At 39.1% G+C, this 21,008-nt stretch overlaps 1 protein-coding gene across 1 annotated transcript in view; it reads left to right on the forward strand.

Moving 5' to 3' along the window:
• The window catches only part of kif6 (kinesin family member 6), a 114,248-nt gene that overhangs the window by 38,752 nt on the left and 54,488 nt on the right, over window positions 1–21,008 (forward strand). Inside the window, exons 10-13 of the mRNA XM_062041775.1 lie at window positions 10,245–10,348; window positions 12,538–12,643; window positions 17,496–17,652; window positions 20,582–20,779. Coding sequence (XP_061897759.1) covers window positions 10,245–10,348; window positions 12,538–12,643; window positions 17,496–17,652; window positions 20,582–20,779 — 565 coding nt within the window. The remainder of the gene's footprint in view (window positions 1–10,244; window positions 10,349–12,537; window positions 12,644–17,495; window positions 17,653–20,581; window positions 20,780–21,008) is intronic.

Raw genomic sequence — 21,008 nt, forward strand, 5'->3', positions numbered from 1 at the left:
AGCCAAAAAGTGCAAAAACAATAATGTTTGTGTTGGAGGAGTTGTGAATGACTGCAGGGCCACAACATTAGGTACACCTGCAGACTGCAGCACCGGATTTCATGTTTCATTCATTCACAACTCCTCCAACACGAACATTATTGTTTTTGCACTTTTTGCTTCTTATTAATAACTTTTTTAAATAGATTCAATCTTGCACGTGGAAAGTTTAAGTGTGGGCTTTAGTTGATATAACACTCCCGTCAGGGGGTGCATTCTACGGCGGGGGTGCATTAATCCAGCACAACACAGCGGCGCATGGACTTCATTTATAAGTAAAGGTAAGACCATAATAAAGTTTTTTTTTTAATTAAATGTGCTTTTTTGTGTGCTACAGTTTGTATGTGTAAAGTTAAAGTTAAGTTAAAGTACCAATGATTGTCACACACACACTAGGTGTAATGAAATGTGTCCTCTGCCTTTGACCCATCCCCTTGATCACCCCCTGGGAGGTGAGGGGAGCAGTGGGCAGCAGCGGCGCCGCGCCCGGGAATAATTTTTGGTGATTTAACCCCCAATTCCAACCCTTGATGCTGAGTGCCAAGCAGGGAAGAATACTGGTATATGAGCTTTTAAACATAACCCCGTTAACTGCTGCCAATCAATGGTGAATAAGATACTCTTTAGGGTTCATATGTTTGTAAATCTGACTGTGATGAAGTCAGTGCCTCACCAGCCATGAACCTCACCGTATGTCACTGGTACATATATATATCATATGTATCAATTCCTTGGAATCGCTTGCCATTTCGTCTAGCGGTTCTCTTAACGGTTCATTGTGTGGGGAACATGCCGTATTCCCGGGCGGAAAAAAGCGCACATAAGTTTGCCGACATTTTACTAAAAAAGACAGCAAAAGCGCTACTTTAATAATTCAAAGGTAGCTATTTCATCAAGAGGAGAACATATGAGCAATATGCTGAAACATTTGAACATACAGCATGCAATGAATGTTGCGTTTTTGAACCGCGCCGATCTTATCCCAGGCAGCAGCAGCCATCTGACATAAAACAAACAGGTCCAAATATTGCCGATAATGTCAGCGCTATTCCCTGTTAAATTGAAATGCATGCCTTATCATTCAGATGAGCATGAGGAGACATGTTCAACTAGGACAGGCTTATTCAGCTCACCCAAATGGGGACAATTAGTACAGACAATAGATGAATGGATATACTGTAATTTTACCAAAGGTCTCTGTCACTGTGATACTGCTGGTAATAATTGACTGGCACATTTCAAATCATAAAATGTTATTCTTAAAAGATTTCTGCAGCCACCTTAGTAAGTGTGACAAACAACAATTGTGTGTCTGGCAACGTCCATCTACGTATAGTACGGTTTTAGGTCCAGGCAAGCCTAAAATCCTGTCGCAATCAATGTTAGTTTCATGTGACCTGGATTGTTTTTCATCTGTAGAGTCATGGACAAACACCCTTGGTGTCGTTGGTAATTAATTTAAAAATGTAAAGCAGTCTTGCAGTCAGTGTTTTGGTACATAAGACCACACACCGCCTGAAAGTCCCATTCAGTAGCCAACAAGCTGAAAAACATTTGCGGGTAACAGTGTACTGTTTCTTTAAAGCAGTTACACTTTAGCAGTAAGTAAACTTGTTGGTAGGTCAACCTGTCATTGTTGAATATTTGGACTTGTTGTCATTCTTTTCATGTGTCAGATATGATTTTTACAAAGACTTCAAACATTTAGGATTCCAAAAGGTGGTCCATCACATGGCCCATTTGTGTCAGGTGTCATTCAAAATGATTTGGTTTTTTTTCTTAGACATAGAAAACTATTTAGTTTGAGATTGAAGAAGACAATTGAGAACTGCTATCTGCATATCTTAACAGAAATGAGTTGAGGAGTTTGTTTGAAGGAAGGAAAAGTCATTAATAGGAAATCAATCAGAACAACCTGCTTGATTCAGTTCTCATGGTAAAGTGAATAATGTGTGGAAGGACGCTTTGATTTCTGCTTAGGAATGGTTTTCTCAAGAGCGCAAAAGGGTTGTCCCAACCCTACATCATTTAGTCTGGTTTCTTCCTAGAAGCAACCAGGTCCTCAGCGATAAAATATTTTGCCCCAAGATGCAAAAAAACATTAGTACAGTATATTATAGTAAATTGAGTTTATCTCAATTGATATATTCTAGCTAAAGTGTCCAAAAATGCAATTTTTCAGAGTGACTGACTCACTTTCCCTCAACTGGACACATATTGTACTTGAGAATACTGCTCATATTTGCACAAACAAACATTATTGCAAACAAATGTTAAGGGGGAATATATATTCCTTGGGGATGTTTGACGTCACTGACACCCCTTAAGCACCTTGGGATAATTAGCCTTTTCTTTTTTTAAATTTTAATGCCGTGTTGCTGTGAAGTGACCCTTGAGTTATATCCACATCCATATGTTATAATTTTGTTGTGGGTAAACAAAAGCCTGTGTTTAGATGTAGTGGGAAACATGCCCTTGTTTCCTTCATAAAACTGGGCCCCATAATTTCAGCATGTTTGTGTGTGGCAAACTACGTAATAGATGTGAATTAAACTCCAGCCTGTGGTTATACAGGAGTGCTTACTGCGGGTGGTTTTCTGCAAAGAATAGTTTGTTTGTAAAAAATGCTGTTGACTGATTTTGTGGAATTTTTTTCAGTTTGTAACATGTTTGTCATTTCCACATATAAGGAATGTTGTCACTTGTCACTTGTTGCTTGTTGTCTGCTGCTTTTGATCTTGATATATGTCACCTAGTCACTGGTGATGAACGGCACCACAAGTCACACCTGCTTCCCATCTCCAATCAACACCCTACTTAATGTGAAGATGTTAGATCGTTTGCTATGGTGGAGCTTATCCCTTATCTCCCTACCATTTGACAAGGAGTTTGACCTTTTTTTGAACCCGGTGCTAAGTGTTTGCATAATTTGACAACTAGCTTCTGTCTAAATTCTTGCCTCGTGGATTCGTCCGTTTTTTTCTGTCCATATGAGTGATCATATTCTTGTTTGTGTGATCTGCACATTAGTCCTGAGCCCAAGCCTTAAGGACTTAGGTTTCAGAGGTGTGTTATCACTGCAAATACTGCAGATAGAATTTCTAAATTGTTTGATCCTCTTATAGTTATGAACTGTCTCAATGTGGACAAACTCATTCACTGTTTTAACAATCACTGTGTAACAATTCTGGATCAGGTGCCTCAGATTAAATCCAATTTGTCTATACAGAAAAAAGTGTGCCCTTGGAGTAATTAAGATATCCTAAGATTTAAAGGACTATGTCGAAAAACTGAACGCCTGTGAAAATCCACTAACCTTGAGGTGCAAAGGCCCTATCTCAGGGATTGTCATATAATGTGATGGTTAAAAATGCCAGGTATGACTATATATGTCAGCTAGTAGCATTGAATAAGAAAAATCCCAAAATGTTGTTTCACACCATAAGTTCTCTTGTATGTCCTGCTGCTCCAGTTACCCCTGTTTTTTGTGAAGGTATCAGCAATGCCTTTCTTAGATGTATCACTAACAAATTTAAGATGATTAAGGAAATAAATCCTGACCCTTCCGTGTTGTACCCATGCTGTCTTTGAGCCAGTCTCGAGCATGTGGTCCTCATTTAGGACTATGCTGTTTGCTGAGCATTTGGCACTGGTGACCAAGATGTAGTCTTCCTCCTGTTCATCTGACGTCCTTCCCTGTAGTAGGCTCATCCGAAAAGTGTTTGAGTAAATTGGCCCGTGTGTTACCAAAATGATTAACCCTCCCTTTGTCCACTGGTGTGTTTCCCAATGTTTTCAAACATGCCATAAGTGGAGCCATTACTAAAAAGAGCAGGATTAGACCCGACGGATCTAAAAAAATGTAGGCCTATTTCTAAGCTTCCCTTTCTGTCTAAGTTTCTTGAGAAGGTGGTCTGTGGACAGCTGACATTTTTTCTGGATCAAAATAATATCAATGAGTCATTTCAGTCCCGCTTCAGTAAACAACACTCAAGGGAAAACAGCCTCATTGAAAGTGTTTCAGTGACATTCTAATGTTTTCTAATTACCGGTAAATCAATGTTCTGGTTCTCTGGATCTGTCCTCGGCCTTTGAGAAGACCGAGGGATCAACTGTCAGGGTCAGTTCTACATGGTTCTCATATTTATCTAGGCGTACCTTTAGTGTTACAGCTAACCAAATAAGGTCTAAGTCAGCAGATCTGGGGCCTCATGTTCAGAGAGTTGCGTGACTTTCTACTAAATATAGACGTAGGATCAAATCCAGAAAATGGGCATACGTCAGTAAAAATTCAGATGTATGAAAGTGTTTGCATGCACAAATCCAAAAACATTTCTTTGTTATATACGCAATCTACTTGGAATGGACCGCCAATTTCTGTGTGTCTTGGCACGCCCAGACCACGCCCAGGCCAAGCTCCCTTATAAATATGCAAATTCATTTTGAAAGTAGCCATGTGACTGAGAACGGCAAGCACTGCCAATGAGGTGCTTCTTTCTTGTGCAACAGAAAACAGCACACAGGCTAAAAAAAATGATCGGGTATCAGGAACACTGTGAAGAAGAAGATGGATGTACATCACCAAAAAAGCGTTTGAAAATATCTCTGCAACTGTCCCCTTTCCTTCGCCGCAACTGTGTCCCCTGACATAGGGATGATGTTCGTTAAGAAATTATCGAGTTCGAGCCCATTATTGAATCCTCTTATCGAACCGATTCCTTATCGAATCTCTTATCGAATCCAGATAGGTTGTTGTGTGCGCACTGAGTTCCAAAAGCCATAAATGTTATATGACTGGGCCGGCACGCTGTTTATATGGAGGAAAAGCGGATGTGACTGAGGACAGCATGCGGCCGTTATAAAGTGAAGGTTTCAGGTGAGACAGGACGCTAGAGGCACGCCCCCAGTGAGCATATAGTGCTGCTATGTGCGTTGTAAATAAAAAAATTGCCGACAAACACATCACCAACATGGACGAGGTGCCGCTCACTTTCGACATCCCGGTGAATCACACTGTGGAGAAAAAGGGACCAGCACGGTAGCGAATCGATACGCACAACGGGGCAAGAGAAGTCGGCTTTTACTGTTGTGCTAGCATGCTATGCTAATGGACAACGAGACTGAATTAAAAAATGAGGAGAGGGAATCTGGCGTGTTTGATGGAGAACTTGCCCAGCTGTTCATTTCGGACACAGAAGAAGAGGACTTTGATGGACTTGTGGATGAGGATTGATCAAAAAATAATGTGAATACATTGATAAATACTTCAATAAAGTACAACCGAACTCAGCTTTGCTCCTGCTGCCTTTTTAAAACAGCATGCTAGCGTATGTTTTAAGCTAGCGTATGTTTAAACTAGCGTATGTTTAAAAGCTAGCGTATGTTTTAAAATAGCGTATGTTTTAAGCTAGCATATGTTTAACCATGCCTGCGCCCAAAATAAGCTGTGCCTTAATAATTATGCTTTAAATACAGAAATAGCACCCATAACTGACATGGCGCCTTTTAGTACGGTGCACCCTATGGTCGCAAAAATACGGTATAGTGGCTTCGATAACGGGAACCGGTTCTCAAAAAGGGAATCGAATCCATGGAATCGGTTATTTTTTTATCGGAACAATCGGGAGAACCGGTTTCGAACATCATCCCTACCCTGACAATGGTTATTGCACCTGATTACTCAATTCCAGGCATTAAACAGTACTGAATTTGGGTGGCTTAAGCCAGTCTGCTCAGCCAAGCCATAGAAACTTGGGAGTTATCTTTGACAAAGACCTTCATTAGTGCAGCACTGTAAGCGGCTGACAATGAACTGCTTCTTTCAATTATGAAAAATGTGTCACAGAATGATTTGGAGCTTTTCATTCATGCTTTTGTGTCTTCGCGTTTGGACTACAGTAAGAGTTTAGTTTCATGTCTGAACAAGAAGGAGCTCTCTTGACTGCAATAGTGCAAAACTCTTCAGCAAGAATTCTTACTCGTACCAATAGGAGGACACGCATATCCCCTATTCTAAAATAACTTAATTGGCTGCCAGTGTCCTTGGATCACGTTTAAAATTCTGGTTCTAGCCTTCAGAGCTTTGCTTTGTCAGGCTCCTTCATACATCAGTGATCTCATCCAGCCTTACACCTCTACTCGAGCTCCTAGGTCTGTGGCTCAGAATCTGCTTAAGGTCCCATGCACTCGTTTTCGGACTAAAGGTGACCGATCCTCCCATGCTGTATCTCCCATGCTTTGGAACGATCTTCCAATCTCATTGCGCTTAGTTGACTATGTTCACACCTTCAAAAGCAAACTTAAGACTCATTTATTTGTTTTGGCTTCAAAGGGGAACTGCAGTTTTTGGGGAATTTTGCCTATCGATTTATTTCAATGCATTGTAAATACTAAATGAATGCGATCAAAAGTTTGCTTACAATGGAGCCTATTGGAGCGGTTCAATTCTGCCTATAGAGCCCCTAAAAAACATCAAAACACCTCCATTATGGTTTTATACACATTATTTAATTATACATGTAATGTAGTAACGGGCACATTTATAATAACATTTAAAATGTACGTATTTTGATCATTTCAAGCATACGCAGCACATTAATTTAAAAAACGCATCACAATGTTTTTGTTTTTTTCTTCATCACTGACTGCTGCTCACTGCAGACTTCATGAGAGCCAACACACATCATAAAACATCACTTACTGTACATGGTCTGCTGTCAGTAGGATACCAACTGATGGGATGTTCATATATTCCCATTTAGGTGAAACATTTCTCATAATCCTCGCGAAGAAACAGGGTAGGGGGGCGGAGTGGAACAAGCGCTTTTCATGTTGTTCTTGCCAGTTCCAGGTCCTAAATGGCCGTGAAAGTGTCCCAACTTGTCGGATTATATCCTGAGCCATTTTCTTTTCAGGTGAGAGGCATGATTTATGATCTACAATAAACTTACAGGTAAGCAGGAAGCTAGGAAACAGCAGACCACTCGATGAAGTAAACAGGCACACACGGAAGTGATTACATTGCCGCTATAAATAATAGTTTGTCTGCGTTAGCGCTTATAATAACAATATCACTAATACTTAGTTAATATTTAAGTCGCGAAATGTAAATTGAGTATTGTTGGCGCTTTTTGAATGGTTATTTATCGGATTTTATGGGTGGAATAGTGGAGCTCACATTGGCTCCGCTGTAAGCTGAATTTTATTTGCGTTTAATATTTAGAATGCATAAAAAAAAATCTCCATCCGTCCTCATGTCTTTCATATTGATTGTGAAAGATATGCAAAATTCCAAAAAAAGTGCAGTTTCCCTTTAAATTAGTTAATTTTGGGCTTCTATGATTTTTATGTTGTCTTTTATATTGTGTTTTTATACTATTTCATATTGTCTTTTTATAATTTTTAATATTGTGTTTATTTATATTCACCTTTTATACTATGTAACTTTCTGATATTTTACCTGTGTGTTGAAGCACATTTTTGCGTTTTGTCGGTGAAGGGTGCTATATAAATAAATGTTACTTACTCACTTACTTACTTTTTCCTTGTTTTTGTACTTCACGAGTCCAAGCCTTTTGGTATTTGCCAGTGCACTTTTGTTCTTCCTTCTTCCCCTCGGTTCCTCCTTGTTAGTATACTGGCCATACAACTGGGCACGTGTGTTTGTGAATGTTTGCACAATTATTATATAAAGACATTTGTTTGAGTACAACAACACATCTTCTCTGCATCCTGGGGTTAAAACTAGAACTGAACATAACAAATGTTCTTCATTTGTCTCGGAAATGTTGCTATAGACTCTGCTGACATCATCAGTCACACGTTCTTAGTAAAGTTATTTTTCAAAGTATTTGAAATCCTGCCATGAATCTGTGGTACCAATGTGGGCTCTGCTTGCTGAAATAGACTACCGCTGATTGTGCTGACCTACCAGTAGTGGTCAGCCTTTGAGGATGCAGCTGGGAGTGTAACATCAGACCACACGTTCCAAAAAGAGTTAAAGGGTGCAGCCCTGGACTGTCATGGTTAGCTATGGTATTTACTGTTAAAGATATACTATATAGATGGAATAGGGATGACTGTTCATTCAGCCTAATGGCACATGCCCAAAACCACAGTGCAGGCTTCCTTGTCTTGAGCAAGTCTTGAGTTTGTCCAAAGAGGTTGGTTGTAATTAACTTTAGATTATTTAAAGAATTGATTTCAGCCACTTAACTTTATCACAAAGTAGGGATTTGTTTTTCAATTTAATTTTTGTATCTAAACTAGTTCTCACATAATCCTTTACTGTATCCTTGTGGAAATCTCCTCTGTCTAACTTCCTGTTACTGTTGGCTTTTTGTCAAGCTCTTTGTTCCCCAGGGTTTTTATAATTGAGCTCTTAAGCAGCAAGTGTCAACATAAATGGAAGACATCATTAGAAAAATTAATCTGAACTGCTCTGTTTTTCTACATTGCTGTACAAAATACCTTTTGTTCCAGTTATAGAGCTGGTATTATATTGCCATTGTGTGACGTGATATCGGGAGAAGAAGACGACAGAGATATGACGTCGTTTAGCTGTCAGCTTGTTTATTAACAGCTTGGTGTGTAAATGAGATGTGTAATTAAACCAAAGAGATGTGGTGTGACTAAATGTGAGACTTATCTGAGCGTGGTTGTCAGAGGGTGTTGAAGGTGCGTGTTGATCCAGGCGGAAGTCCAAATAAGGGCAAGGCAGGCTCGAGTGTCGGAGGACAGGCGGATAGTCAATGACAGGAGCGCGGCGTCGTGGTCGGGTGACAGGCGTGAGGTCGAAAATCCAGGAAGGCAAGGGGGTTCCACAGGGAGGTCCAAAGTGACAAGGTACACAGCTTGACCACGAGGAAGGATGACGGGGAGCTGGAGAAGACACAACACAGGAGACGATGAGCACGACGGGAAGGAAGCACAGGGAGAACAAATGCACATGTAGGAGAGCGAGAAACGTATGGGCTTACTGTACTGGATACGAGAAGCTACGTTCTGGCGTCGGATCTCAGGTTGCGCTGGTTTAAGAAGGCTGATCGCTCATCATGGACAGGTGCGTAGATTGCCGAGTGTTTGCAGCCGCGCGGAAGCGCGCTTGCAGCAGAGAGAGAGCGCCCGTGGGCGTGGCCTGCGGTGCGCTCGTCAGGGCATGCAACAGGAGAAGACGCAGCAGAAGTGTGACCCATAACACATTGCGAGACAAACTGAGGGTAGGGGGCACAATCGATAAAAAATAATGTGCTATACTGTGTTTTGTTTTGTTATGTTTCCTCCCTAAATGGGTTGTGCCTCCACCAATTGTTTCTTTACATTAAAAAATATACTGTATGTTGTATGTTGTTAAAGATATTTAGGAGTAAACGTACAGTAAATAGACATTTGTCTGTGTTAATCGGTTCCAGGCCTCAGTTTGGTGAATTAATTTCTGCGAAATAGTAGTATTTCATTAAAAATGTATTTTCATATCTATTGTATTAAAAAAATGTTTACAACCAGCTTCAGCAGGGTGTACCCCGCCTTCCGCCCGAATGCAGCTGGGATAGGCTCCAGCACCCCCCACGACCCCGAGAGGGACAAGCGGTAGAAAAGGCATGGATAGATGGCATCTACAAGGCAGCAACTCTTATTGTAATTAACTTGCATTGACGTCCAATTGTTGAGCAAGGTTTTACAATGGTGCGATATGATTCAGCAGTGTCAAATATAAGTCATTCCTCTTAAGTGTGTACTCATCAATCCCAGATGTTTTGATTCTCGATACCTATTAATTTCTACCAAAAATAATTATTTAGACTAACTTCTTAAGGAATTATTTATAATTATTTATATACAAAACAATATATACCGGTGTATATACAGTATATAACAGCTTCTTTGGTCCAAAATGATCAGACAGTAAATATGCAGGCTCCTAATGTGTGCCAACAGCAAGAAGCAGAGGGTTTGTGTTTGGCATCCTGCATTTACTTGCTGCTGCATCCAGTTGTCTGGAATCACTTAAATGTTCCTCAAAATACATCAACGTAATAAACCACAAGATTGTCTCATCACTTGGCAGCGGTCACATGACCTGGATTTGTGGGTACATTGCAGGGCCCTTACTTTGTGTTGTATATGGTAATGTATAAAAACAGTCCGTTTTATATTCTGTGTATACATTATGTTAATCTCTCACTACTTGTTCCTGCATTTTACAGTTAATAGCTCGCCTGAAGCAGGAGGTTCAATCTTTGAGAGAGGAGCTGTCCATGCTGACGGGAGAAGAGAGAAATGACAAGCTAGCTGTAGAGGAGATCCAGAAGTATGTATTGTATCTGTCTTGTTACTGGCCTGCACTGGTTTCTTAATATTACTCAGATGACAATTGAACCTAGTGATTCAAAGCTGACTTTCTTTCCCTTGTTAGTGTGATTACCCTTAATTCTGATTAGCAAACTGCTCTCTGAATTCCCTTAATGTATATTCAAGGCTATAGATTTTGGTCTTTCCAGAAGACTACATAATGCTGTTACATAACACCTTTGAACTGCCATCAATCAGTTGTCCAGAGTTTTTAAGACAAGTCTTTTCACACACGAAATGCATCCCACCTATTTGTAGTTTCTTGTTTTTCTTCCAACGGCATGACAGATCCAAACATTGATTGATCTAAAAACCACCAATGTTGCAGGGTACCAAAATGAGACTGTCATGTTTTTTTTGTGTCGTCCATCATGTAAACCTGGAATGTATTGTCTACACACCCAACATGTTTGGGAGAGAAAAAAAGACTGCACATTTTTTGTCTACTTTAGATCCAGATGGCTGGTTGCCTTCTAGTTCCGGGGTACCCAAAGTGTTGCATGGGGGCAAACCTTGGCCCATCGAGTCGTTTGGCTTGGCCCGCAAAAGAGTGGCTTCCCAAATGTAATACATATTCATATTGACCTCTTTTAAGCTAACTAGGGGTGTCCCGATCCGATATTGATAGCTGCTATCGGTCAAATATCAGCAAAAACAAGTATGGGATTATCACGACTTGCATGTAAAATCTACAATATAAAATTCGATACAAGCAGTCCTGCAGAGCGTTTACATAGCTGGACAGCCAGTTAACAACAAAATGTCTTCCAGAAAGGACAAAGCAGAGATGCAGGCTATAGGCTTCTAGGAGCTAGCACCTACACAACAAGTAAGCACACAAGTGTCCTTAATTGAACAATTTTGCAGTCTAAAACACCGCATTTGTCAATATAAACAAGTATCACATAATTATAGTTCAGGGTTGCCCCCAGCTTGCCAATGTACTTGTGGCGGTGGGGGCCGATTATTCACATTAAAAAAAAAAAAAAAGTTATACATACATTTAAAAACAAATCTGTGTCATTATTAATTCGCATGAACATTACATTTTCTTCTTCTATCGTTTTGCTGTATTTTTCGATTGTTGCTGTTTAATGTACAATGTACTTTGTTGAAAAGTTTTCAAGTTTCTCGAGACTTTTCAAATTCTGTCAGTGCCTTTTTCTTTATTAAAAACGACTGGCAGCAATTTTAGTATCTTTGTTATTAGCGGTGGCTGCTGGTCTCTCAAGAAGGGGAAGCTCATTTTCAGCTACTCTCTAAACACGTACAGTCTCCAATAACAGTTAAAAGATTTAAAGATGCTAGAGTTTTTTTAAGAAAATGTCACTTACACTAGGATTGTAAGATTGTTCATATTGTCCATTTCAAGATCGCTGATTCCCTTATTATGCTGTCAATCAAAAAGGGATTCAGCCTCAGACAGGTCATCCAATCATGTGACATCCAGGCCAGCCAAGGCCAGGCCCACTTCTCTTCTCATTCATTTCCAGAAATAATTGACATCTGTGGGCGGAAAAACCCGAGCATTTATCCAATGACTCTTTAGTTTCGCTGCAGTGGAACAACCCACTCTATGCTCCCCCACTGAAGGCAACGGACACTCTGATTCAACACTGTTTTGTTCAATGAATGGGAACAAAGTTGCGTCAGCTGTTGTGAAAGTAGCTGATTCTGAACAAAAGTTGAAGTTGAATTGCTAGTACATATTTAGTCAATGAAATATAAACACAAATCATTGATTGCATGTCTGCAAGGCTAACTACTTGTCATATACCATTGTTATCTGCACTTATTAAAGGAAATGTATTATGTACATTTAGGCAATGCGTGTTTCATACTTGAAATCACTGTTTTAGGCCCGTGACCCTTTGGCCACGGAGGCAAAAAGTTTGGGCATTCCTGTTCTAGTCTTTCTATTGCCTGCATCCAAAACTTGGAGAATCAATGTTTGGACTATCATCCAGACATCATTTATCAACTGACTGGCTCAGTGGAGCTGGAGCATTACTTGAAGTTAATAATTTTCTTTGAACAGACCCACACTTTAAACACAAGAGAGCGCTCCTCAAATATTGATCAACTGTTTTAGTATCTGTTGAGTCATTACTGACTGTGACTGATTGTAATTATTGTCTTTGTTATTAGGTTGGAGGAGTTGGTCACAGCCTTTCTACATGATCCTGGTCCAGACGTATCACTGTCTTTGGGACCAGATATGAGAAAAATCCAATACTGTTTCAGCCTGTTGAAGGTAATATATTTACAAAGTTTGTAAAAGTCGCCACCTGTTTTGTTTCTCTATCCGGCTATCGTTGCTATTGTGGAGGATTATTATTGTTTTCATGGTTGTGGTTAAACACTGAACCAGCCTTCTCTCTCATCACAGTAGAGAATGCATGGGAATTTGTCCACATGTTCTCTGTGGACCTAAAAAAGATATTTGACAATGAACTTGTCTTGTGCTATTTGCTCAATGAATGGCTGTTCATTTCCTGGACAATTAAAGAACTAGCTCATGTGACTCTACCATGATTGCCCTCTTACCGTAGTTTTTTCAGACAACATTTCTAATTACATGGGTTTTGTCCATGAAGAAAATTGATTGAGCGGTAGACTGACAGAAGGATTGTGCAGTCACTGTGCCGCCGTAATTGTGAATAGAAACATTGTTCAGACTGGAGGATATCCCCTGTTGTCACAGTCATGTGTCAAGTAGACAATAAAAAAGCATTGGGTATACTGTACATCTGTCATGTTTATAGAAATGCAGTGTGAGAAAAATAATGGCTTTGGACGAAACACTGTCAGACAAAGCTACCTTTGGGATAACAGCTACAGACAGAACGGCAGCAGTGTGGAGGTTAATTTCTGTCTTTATTATGAAAGCTATTTTTGAAACTGAATTTATGTAACAGAATTTTTTGCGTTTTAGTTTTATGAACTGAATTTAAAATCAAATCAAATTATGCTGACAATTCCATTTAAAAAAAATCAGTGTTTTAAAATTGTGTAAAAAATTCAGTGTATAAAAAATCTTTGTAAAAAAATTCAGTGTATAAAAATTCAGTGTAAACTAATTCAGTCTAAATAAATTCAGTCTAAAAAAATTCAGTGCATATAAATTCAGTGTCGAAAAATTAGCTGCTTAAAAATGCAAGACTCACTTCTGGTAAAATAAAGCTAAAGCAATCGATCCTGTCTCAGAACCAGCCAATGAGGTGTCAAGTTTGAAGTCAAGCGACACGGGTCTTTCAAAACAGCATAAAAAAAGCAGTTAACTGAACTACTTTGGCAATATACAACATGATTAACATTTCAATGTTTTCAAACTATAGAAATGATTTAAATGGTTAAAATCTGCACTTTTTTATGTGACATACGAGTGAGTACGTTTCATGATATGCAGTTAAACCGACTGTGATAATCAATGTGACCAGCAGATGGTGCTGGATAATGATGCAGGATGTAATCAATCAATCAATCAATCAATGTTTATTTATATAGCCCTAAATCACAGATGTCTCAAAGGGCTGCACAAGCCACAACGACATCCTCGGTACAGAGCCCACATAAGGGCAAGGAAAACTCACCTCAGTGGGACGTCGATGTGAATGACTATGAGAAACCTTGGAGAGGACCGCATATGTGGGTAGCCCCCCCCCCCCTCTAGTATCACTGTTCTGCAGAACTTTAGTTGTAGAAAGTTCCGCAGAACAGTAATATTACATAGAATACGTAGATGTTTTTTTTTATCCTTTTGCCTTTATTTTTAGCCACGTTTGTTGCATCTTTTTTTGTTCTTGCTTGATTAAAAAATATGTCAAACAAGGAGGTGATCTGAGAGGTAGAGGAGGAACGTTCATATATTCTCAATATTCAGTGTTTTATTGTTCATAGTCAATATTGTAAATCCCACATTCTATATTTTTATGTACTTTAAGAAGTCTGACATATAATTCAGTAAAAAAAATTAAAGTTAATTCAGTTTTTGAGATGGTCTGTTTAGTTTTTTACTGAATAGAATGTACATGGAAATACATAATGTGGGATTTACAATACTAACTATGAACAATAAAACACTGAATATTAAAAAATATATGAATGATGCGCCTCTACTGCAGACCACTTCCTTCATTGGCCATTGTTGATTCTACAACAAAGTTCTGAAGAACAGTGATATTACATCAAGCATCATTATCCAGCACCATCTTATGGTCACAATGTGTATAACAGTCAGTTTAACTGAATATCATGACACTTAGTTCAGTTCAGTTCAGTTTCAGTTTATTTCGAACATGCATACGATAACTCATATGTCAGTCAAAAGTGCAGATTTTAACCATTGGAATTATTTCTAAAGTTTGAAAACATTCAGCGGGCCGCATTGAAATGTTAATTATGTCGTATGATGCTAAGGTAGCCCAGTTAACTGCTTTTGTTATGCTGTTTTGCAAGACCCGTGTCACGTGACTTCAAACTTGACACCTCATTGGCTGGTTCTAAGACAGGATCAATTGCTTTAGCCGTATTTTACAGGAAGTGAGTGTTGTATTTTGAAGCAGCAAATTTTTCGACACAGAATTTTTCAGCACTGATTTTTTTTACTTTGAATTTTTACACACTGAATTTTTTTATACTGGATTTTTATACACTGATTTTTTTACAGTGAATTTTTATAAACTGATTTTTGTAATAATAATAATTTGATGTAAAAAAATTCAAATGCAAAAAATTCAGTGTCAAATAAAAGCTTTTGTAATAAAGACAACAATGTACATTCATGCAGCAGACATACCAGCGTCAAAAAAAAAAAATTATCAGAAAGAAATTGAAATTTTCTTCACTTACGGCCATCTTTGTACTACTCTGCAATCTGGGTACGACTTTTAAACAGTACCATGATTCAAAAGTAGCCTTGTATATAACTTTTTCTAAAGTCTGCCCACCCTTTGATACACTAACCGAGAGAGGGCTAAAGTTAAGGTCAAGTTCAAGGCAAGGGCTAGGGAAAACCCTAAATCCCCCACCCAGGTCCCTGAGGATCGGCCTATGTCATGTCCGACAGCCATTTTGGCAGTAGTAGCATGGTCCTAAACTTTTAATTATATTACTTCAAGCAATCTACAATCGCCCATTAAATAATAGGGGTGGTGTGGCTCTGTTGGTAGAGCGGCCGTGCCAGCAACTTGAGGGTTCCATGTTCGATCCCCGCTTCTGCCATCCTAGTCACTGCCATTGTGTCCTTGGGCAAGATACTTCACACACCTGCTCCCAGTGCCACCCACACTGGTTTAAATGTAACTTTGATAATGGGTTTCTTGTTACGGTTCAAACACCTGCCGCCTCTCACTCTGCTGTGCGCTCCACGGCGCGCACCTCGGGACACGCCCACGGGCGTTCCTCTCCTGCTGCAGCCGCACCTTCACGCGGCTGCAGTCACTCTGCAATCAACACACCTGATGCTGATGAGTCTCCTGCCTTCATAAGCCGCCGGCAATTTAATTGAATTTGGCTGTTGTTGGTACCACTTTTAGGAGATTTATTTGATCTATATCATTTACACAGCATCTGTTCGTACAATATAGCTTATTAAAGAGGGCTTTACTACTAACCTTAATTGCCATAGATTTTAGATTAAGCAATTTTTTGCTGCTACTATGTGGGTGTTTTATACATGCTGTTTCTTACATGACAGCACGGTAGACAGGGGTTAGTGCTTGTGCCATACAGCGAGAAGGTCCTGTGTTCTATTCCCAGGCTCAAGGTTTTTCTGTGTGGAGTTTGCATGTTATCCCAGCTTCCTCCCACCTCCAAAAATATGCACCTGGAGATAAGCTGATTGGCAACAATGTGAGTGTGAATGGTTGTCTGTCTATCTGTGTTGGCCCTGCGATGAGGTGGCGACTTGTCCAGGGTGTACTCTGCCTTCCGCCCGAGTGCAGCTGGGATAGGCCCCAGCCCTTTGTGGCTCCAAAAGGGACAAGTGGTAGAAAATGAATGAATGGATGGATGTTTCTTACACTTCTGACACCACTTACACATATTTGTAGATAAATGGTAGTTATTACATGTGACCGAAGTGCAGTTTCATAAACTTGACATGTTTTTTTTTAATGTTTTTTATTCAGCCTTTATTTAACCAGGTAAAATGACATGTACCACACATCATTTCAAATGTGACTATTAAATTAATGGGCGCGCCCACCGCTACTGCTCACTGCTCCCCTCACCTCCCAGGGGGTGATCAATTGTGATGGGTCAAATGCAGAGAATAATTTCGCCACACCTAGTGTGTGTGTGACTATCATGGGTACTTTAACTTTTTTTTATATGACTAGCACATTGTCTGTCAGTAACCTTAGCTATCAATAATGTCTTTCCTGAGAACTGATGTCTTTTAATGTGTTTTTTGAGACACAATGCTTATTTGTTCACCTTTCAGGGAAGCCTAATTGAACTTTATTTATAAGATTGCATTTGCTAAAAAAACGGTAGCATGGTTTGACTACCTAACAAATACACAATGCTCTTTTTCTCCCACTCAGACTTATATCTATACTGTGCTTTTTTCCTTTTTCTGTCATCTAATTTGATCTACGGTGTTATGTTGACCTGAAGCCATGCTGTGAGTGCCTGCATGTGTGATAACTGTGTGTAAAGACAAACAATCGACAAATTAAGTCTACTGTACGCATAACAGACACACAATGAAATTAGATCTAATAAAAAATCTATATTTACAAATACTCTTCTGGGAAGACCTGTTTCTATAGTATAGAATATAATTTACGAGGTCACTGGTGTCTGCCAAAAGGGCTTCGCTCACAATATATGTCCTTTGTTTATTAGCTGTTGATTGTTAACGTATGAAATTGCATTTCTTCTCTTCCACGTTTTGCTCAATACTTCTGATGATTGAGCTATGACATGTCTAAGTGAGGCTTTTCCTTTTGACAGCCCTGTGCAGACTTTGAAATGTCAAACCCTGCCTATGCTTCCTTCTACTTGTTTATAGCTGTCAAATGTTCTAATCCTCTGTTCAAACTTTATCATCCACTGCACCACACCTTTCCTGTAATCTTCCTTTTATATTTTTTTTACAGAAAATGATTCAGGGCAAACTAACTGGAAATGTCAGTAACTGTGATATACAGGAGTCACCAGCAGTCAAACCAGAGGAAAACGACATTTGTGAGCTCCACAGTGCAAATGAAATTGCCAAACTAAAAGAGATGTTGATGCAACGCGACAAAGAGATCAGTATCCTTTGGAATTTTGCAGTCCACTTAGTTTTGCTAATTAGAGAGCCACATTATGTCAAAGTGTTCCTTAGTTTTAAAATACTTAATGGTATCTGTCAATGTTCGATCCATGTAAGGACAATGATTCTAGTGACAGTGATGACGACAATAACTTTAGAAGTGTTGTTGAAGCCCTTTCATTATTAGATAGGGCTGGTTCAAATCCATGTGCCTTAAGGGGTGCAATTGCACAAGTATGTTCATCTATCGGTGCAAATGTATTTTAATGGCAAGGACAAATAGATTTGGTACTTATGATGTGGTCCGTTGAGATTGGAGCAACTTGTGGTCCTTGAGATTAGTGTTTTTCCTTTCTAGCTCCTGACATTCTAAAAGCTGATTCTATATATCCAGTGATGTCTGCTTCATTGGATAGCTTAATAGAAAGTGACAAGACAGATGGGGAGGAGAGATTGAATGAACACCATGAGATGAGTGTGACCACAGTATTTGGAGTGAAGGGCTTCTGAGGCAGCCCACTCATCCAATGTGGAGCCGCACCAAGAAATATTTTTACCCTATACTTGAAGCCTATGGTCGTGTTCAGCATAAATGAAGATATCAGATGCCACTGATCTCCATGATGGAAAAACCTGGTGGATATCAGATTTAAGTAGAAACCTATATGAAACAATGAACCCCCAGCTAAAGTAGATTTTTTTAACGTTAATAACTGGCCACAATAGGTTCAGCAAAATTGTGTTTGCTTTAAAACTTGGCAGTGTCTCTGTCATTTGAGATGTTAATTGGAGATACAGTTCGCTTATGCTGTTCTCAATTTTTTGGCTGACAGGAATATAAATGATCCTTTCCAGATCCTTCATTTATCCTCTAAAGTAATGCCGTTTCCGCCGTTTTTTATTATCTCCTGACCACTCCAGGTTTTTTGGTAATGCCTGTTCATAATTAGACATATGCTAATGCCATGTCAAGACCCTGCATGATGAATAGACAAATATGTGTTATTATGGGATGTACTTACATCATCAAACGTGCAGAATTTGCAGTTGAAGTGGGTGAGCAAAAAGAGAGCTTCATTAATGTTAAATGAGATTGCAATCTTTTATTAATATACTTCTATTCATAGTATACTGTATGTATAGTGTATTTATGTATAACATTAAATAATGGGAGGCTCAAAACAAGCTTAATAGTCTTACTCTCTCTAAACCAGACCTATCAACTGGCGGCCCGTGGGCCGCATCTGGCCCGCCAAAGCTTTGTATTTGGCCCGCCAAATATCACCCAAATAGGCTTGATGAAACTGGGGTTGATCATGTATGCAGTACTCCCACCACCCCGCAGGGGGCAACAGCGAGCATGTGTCTCAATGTCTCAAAAAATTCCAAATACATTTCTAAAATCTGACTTTTAACAACGACTGGACAACAAAGTATGAATGTTCTACCCCGAGCAAGTGCTCGAGTCATTGTTTTTTGGTTGACTTTTTAAGCGACAGACACATTGATCCAGACAAACAGCAACAATGTTAGAAATCCCTGCGTGTAGACTTCATTACAAAACATTTGTAAGTAGATATATTTTGTGCATAAAGATATTTAGTTTGTTTTATATTGAAATTGCTGACTTCATGATGTCTTTTGTATTCGTGGTCGTGTTTTTCTATGTCTGGGAGTAATGATCAATCCAGTGTTTGGTGCGTGAATGTTGTGTAATTTCTATATGTGTAAACAGTTGTAGTTTATTGTGTCAATATATTAACACTAAACCTTCTATTTTATTTATGTAAAATACACAATGGACATTTTTTTATGTAAAATACACAATAGACGTTATATTTTTTTAATGTTTGTATTTACAGTCTTACAAACCTAAATGAAGAAAGAAGTGTAAAGAAATAAAACCAAGGAAAGAAAATCATTAAAAAGAAGGAATATTATTCCTCAACAGTTTTTATTTTATTGACAGTGCAGTGTGAAAAGATGTGTTTACTTTGCTTTTAAGTAAATACAGTCTCAAAGAAATAAAACCTGCGGTAGCGTTCACATTTCAATGTACGGCCCCTGAGCCCTTGAGCTCTTGAAACTGCGGCCCTCTTCATTATGTAGTTGAATAGCCCCGCTCTAAATAATAATATTTTAGTATGTACAATCTGTCAGTACAGTTATGATAGTAAAAAAAAAATATATTCCATTACTCAAGTCAGTACTCTCTTGTCAAGTGTACCTGTTGTCAATTTGTTATTCAAAAAATATACACACTGGCATTTTCATCAATATTTTAAAGACATGCAAACGACCTGCGTGCACAAAACAGTCAAACCTGTATCTGAAGTGAAAGGAAGCAATTATAGTCCTAATGCATGGAGGCACAGCATATGGAAAAGTGAAAAATCATAGCAGCTAAACTGAACAGTATCACAGTGGCGGATCTTGTGTTTCATCCTTCTGTGATAGCCAGCCAATGATTTTTGTCATATTCATGCAAGTGCGCTCAGTCCCCACAAGCATATCAACTTAAGTAGACAAACGCATACAATCTCATCATTAAAGAAGATTTTGTGGAATCTTGGCAAGGCCTCCACAGTCTTGCTGGCTCCTCTTCTCTCCACTGATTTATCCCAAACCATGACATCTCCCCAAGTCTGTAATGTCTGACAGGGAGCACATGTCAGCAATCTGCCATTATTAAAAGCCCACTATTGTGCTGCCGTGAGGAAATTTATGTGCATACTGCCCTTTTCTTTTGTTGTCATTTTTGGCTAACTATGAAAATTCTGTCTTTAAGTGCACTTATTAATCAGTCTAGCTTTCAAGCGTTGGCATTCCTTTGCGGCATGTTTTGTCATCTCAAGCGTAATGGCTGAGTTATTTGTTTTGGTCCGCTCAAACAGAAGATAAGTTTGGTCCATAACTCAGTACCTACAGGTATCCTGGTTAAGATTTTAAAGAAGGAGAAACAAAAGGCAGAGGATGCTGCAACTCAGCTCACAGGTAGCACCCACAGAAGGAAGCCTGCCACCACAAGTGATTCCAGTTCATTAGCAATGCTACTGTTCAAGGAGGGAAACCACCAACCGACCTTGAATGGTTCTGGAGGACGAGCTATTCTGTTCAGTAAAAAAGGTACTCAACGTTTTACTCTAAATTTGTGTTCTAAGATACGATAGAAAATAGCATCTGCACTTTTGAAGATGTGTCCTTTGCTTTGTTGGGTTACCCGTCAAATACTTTTCCTGTAATACCTTTCTGAGAGTGCAACTTTGAGTGTGCAACTTCTTTTTAATAGAGCTTTTCAAATTAATGTGTTGATTCAAAATAATCCATCATCATTATTAATCTGAATACAATTCTT

Source organism: Entelurus aequoreus, linkage group LG03, assembly GCF_033978785.1.
Source record: "Entelurus aequoreus isolate RoL-2023_Sb linkage group LG03, RoL_Eaeq_v1.1, whole genome shotgun sequence".
Classification (NCBI taxonomy): Eukaryota; Metazoa; Chordata; class Actinopteri; order Syngnathiformes; family Syngnathidae; genus Entelurus; species Entelurus aequoreus.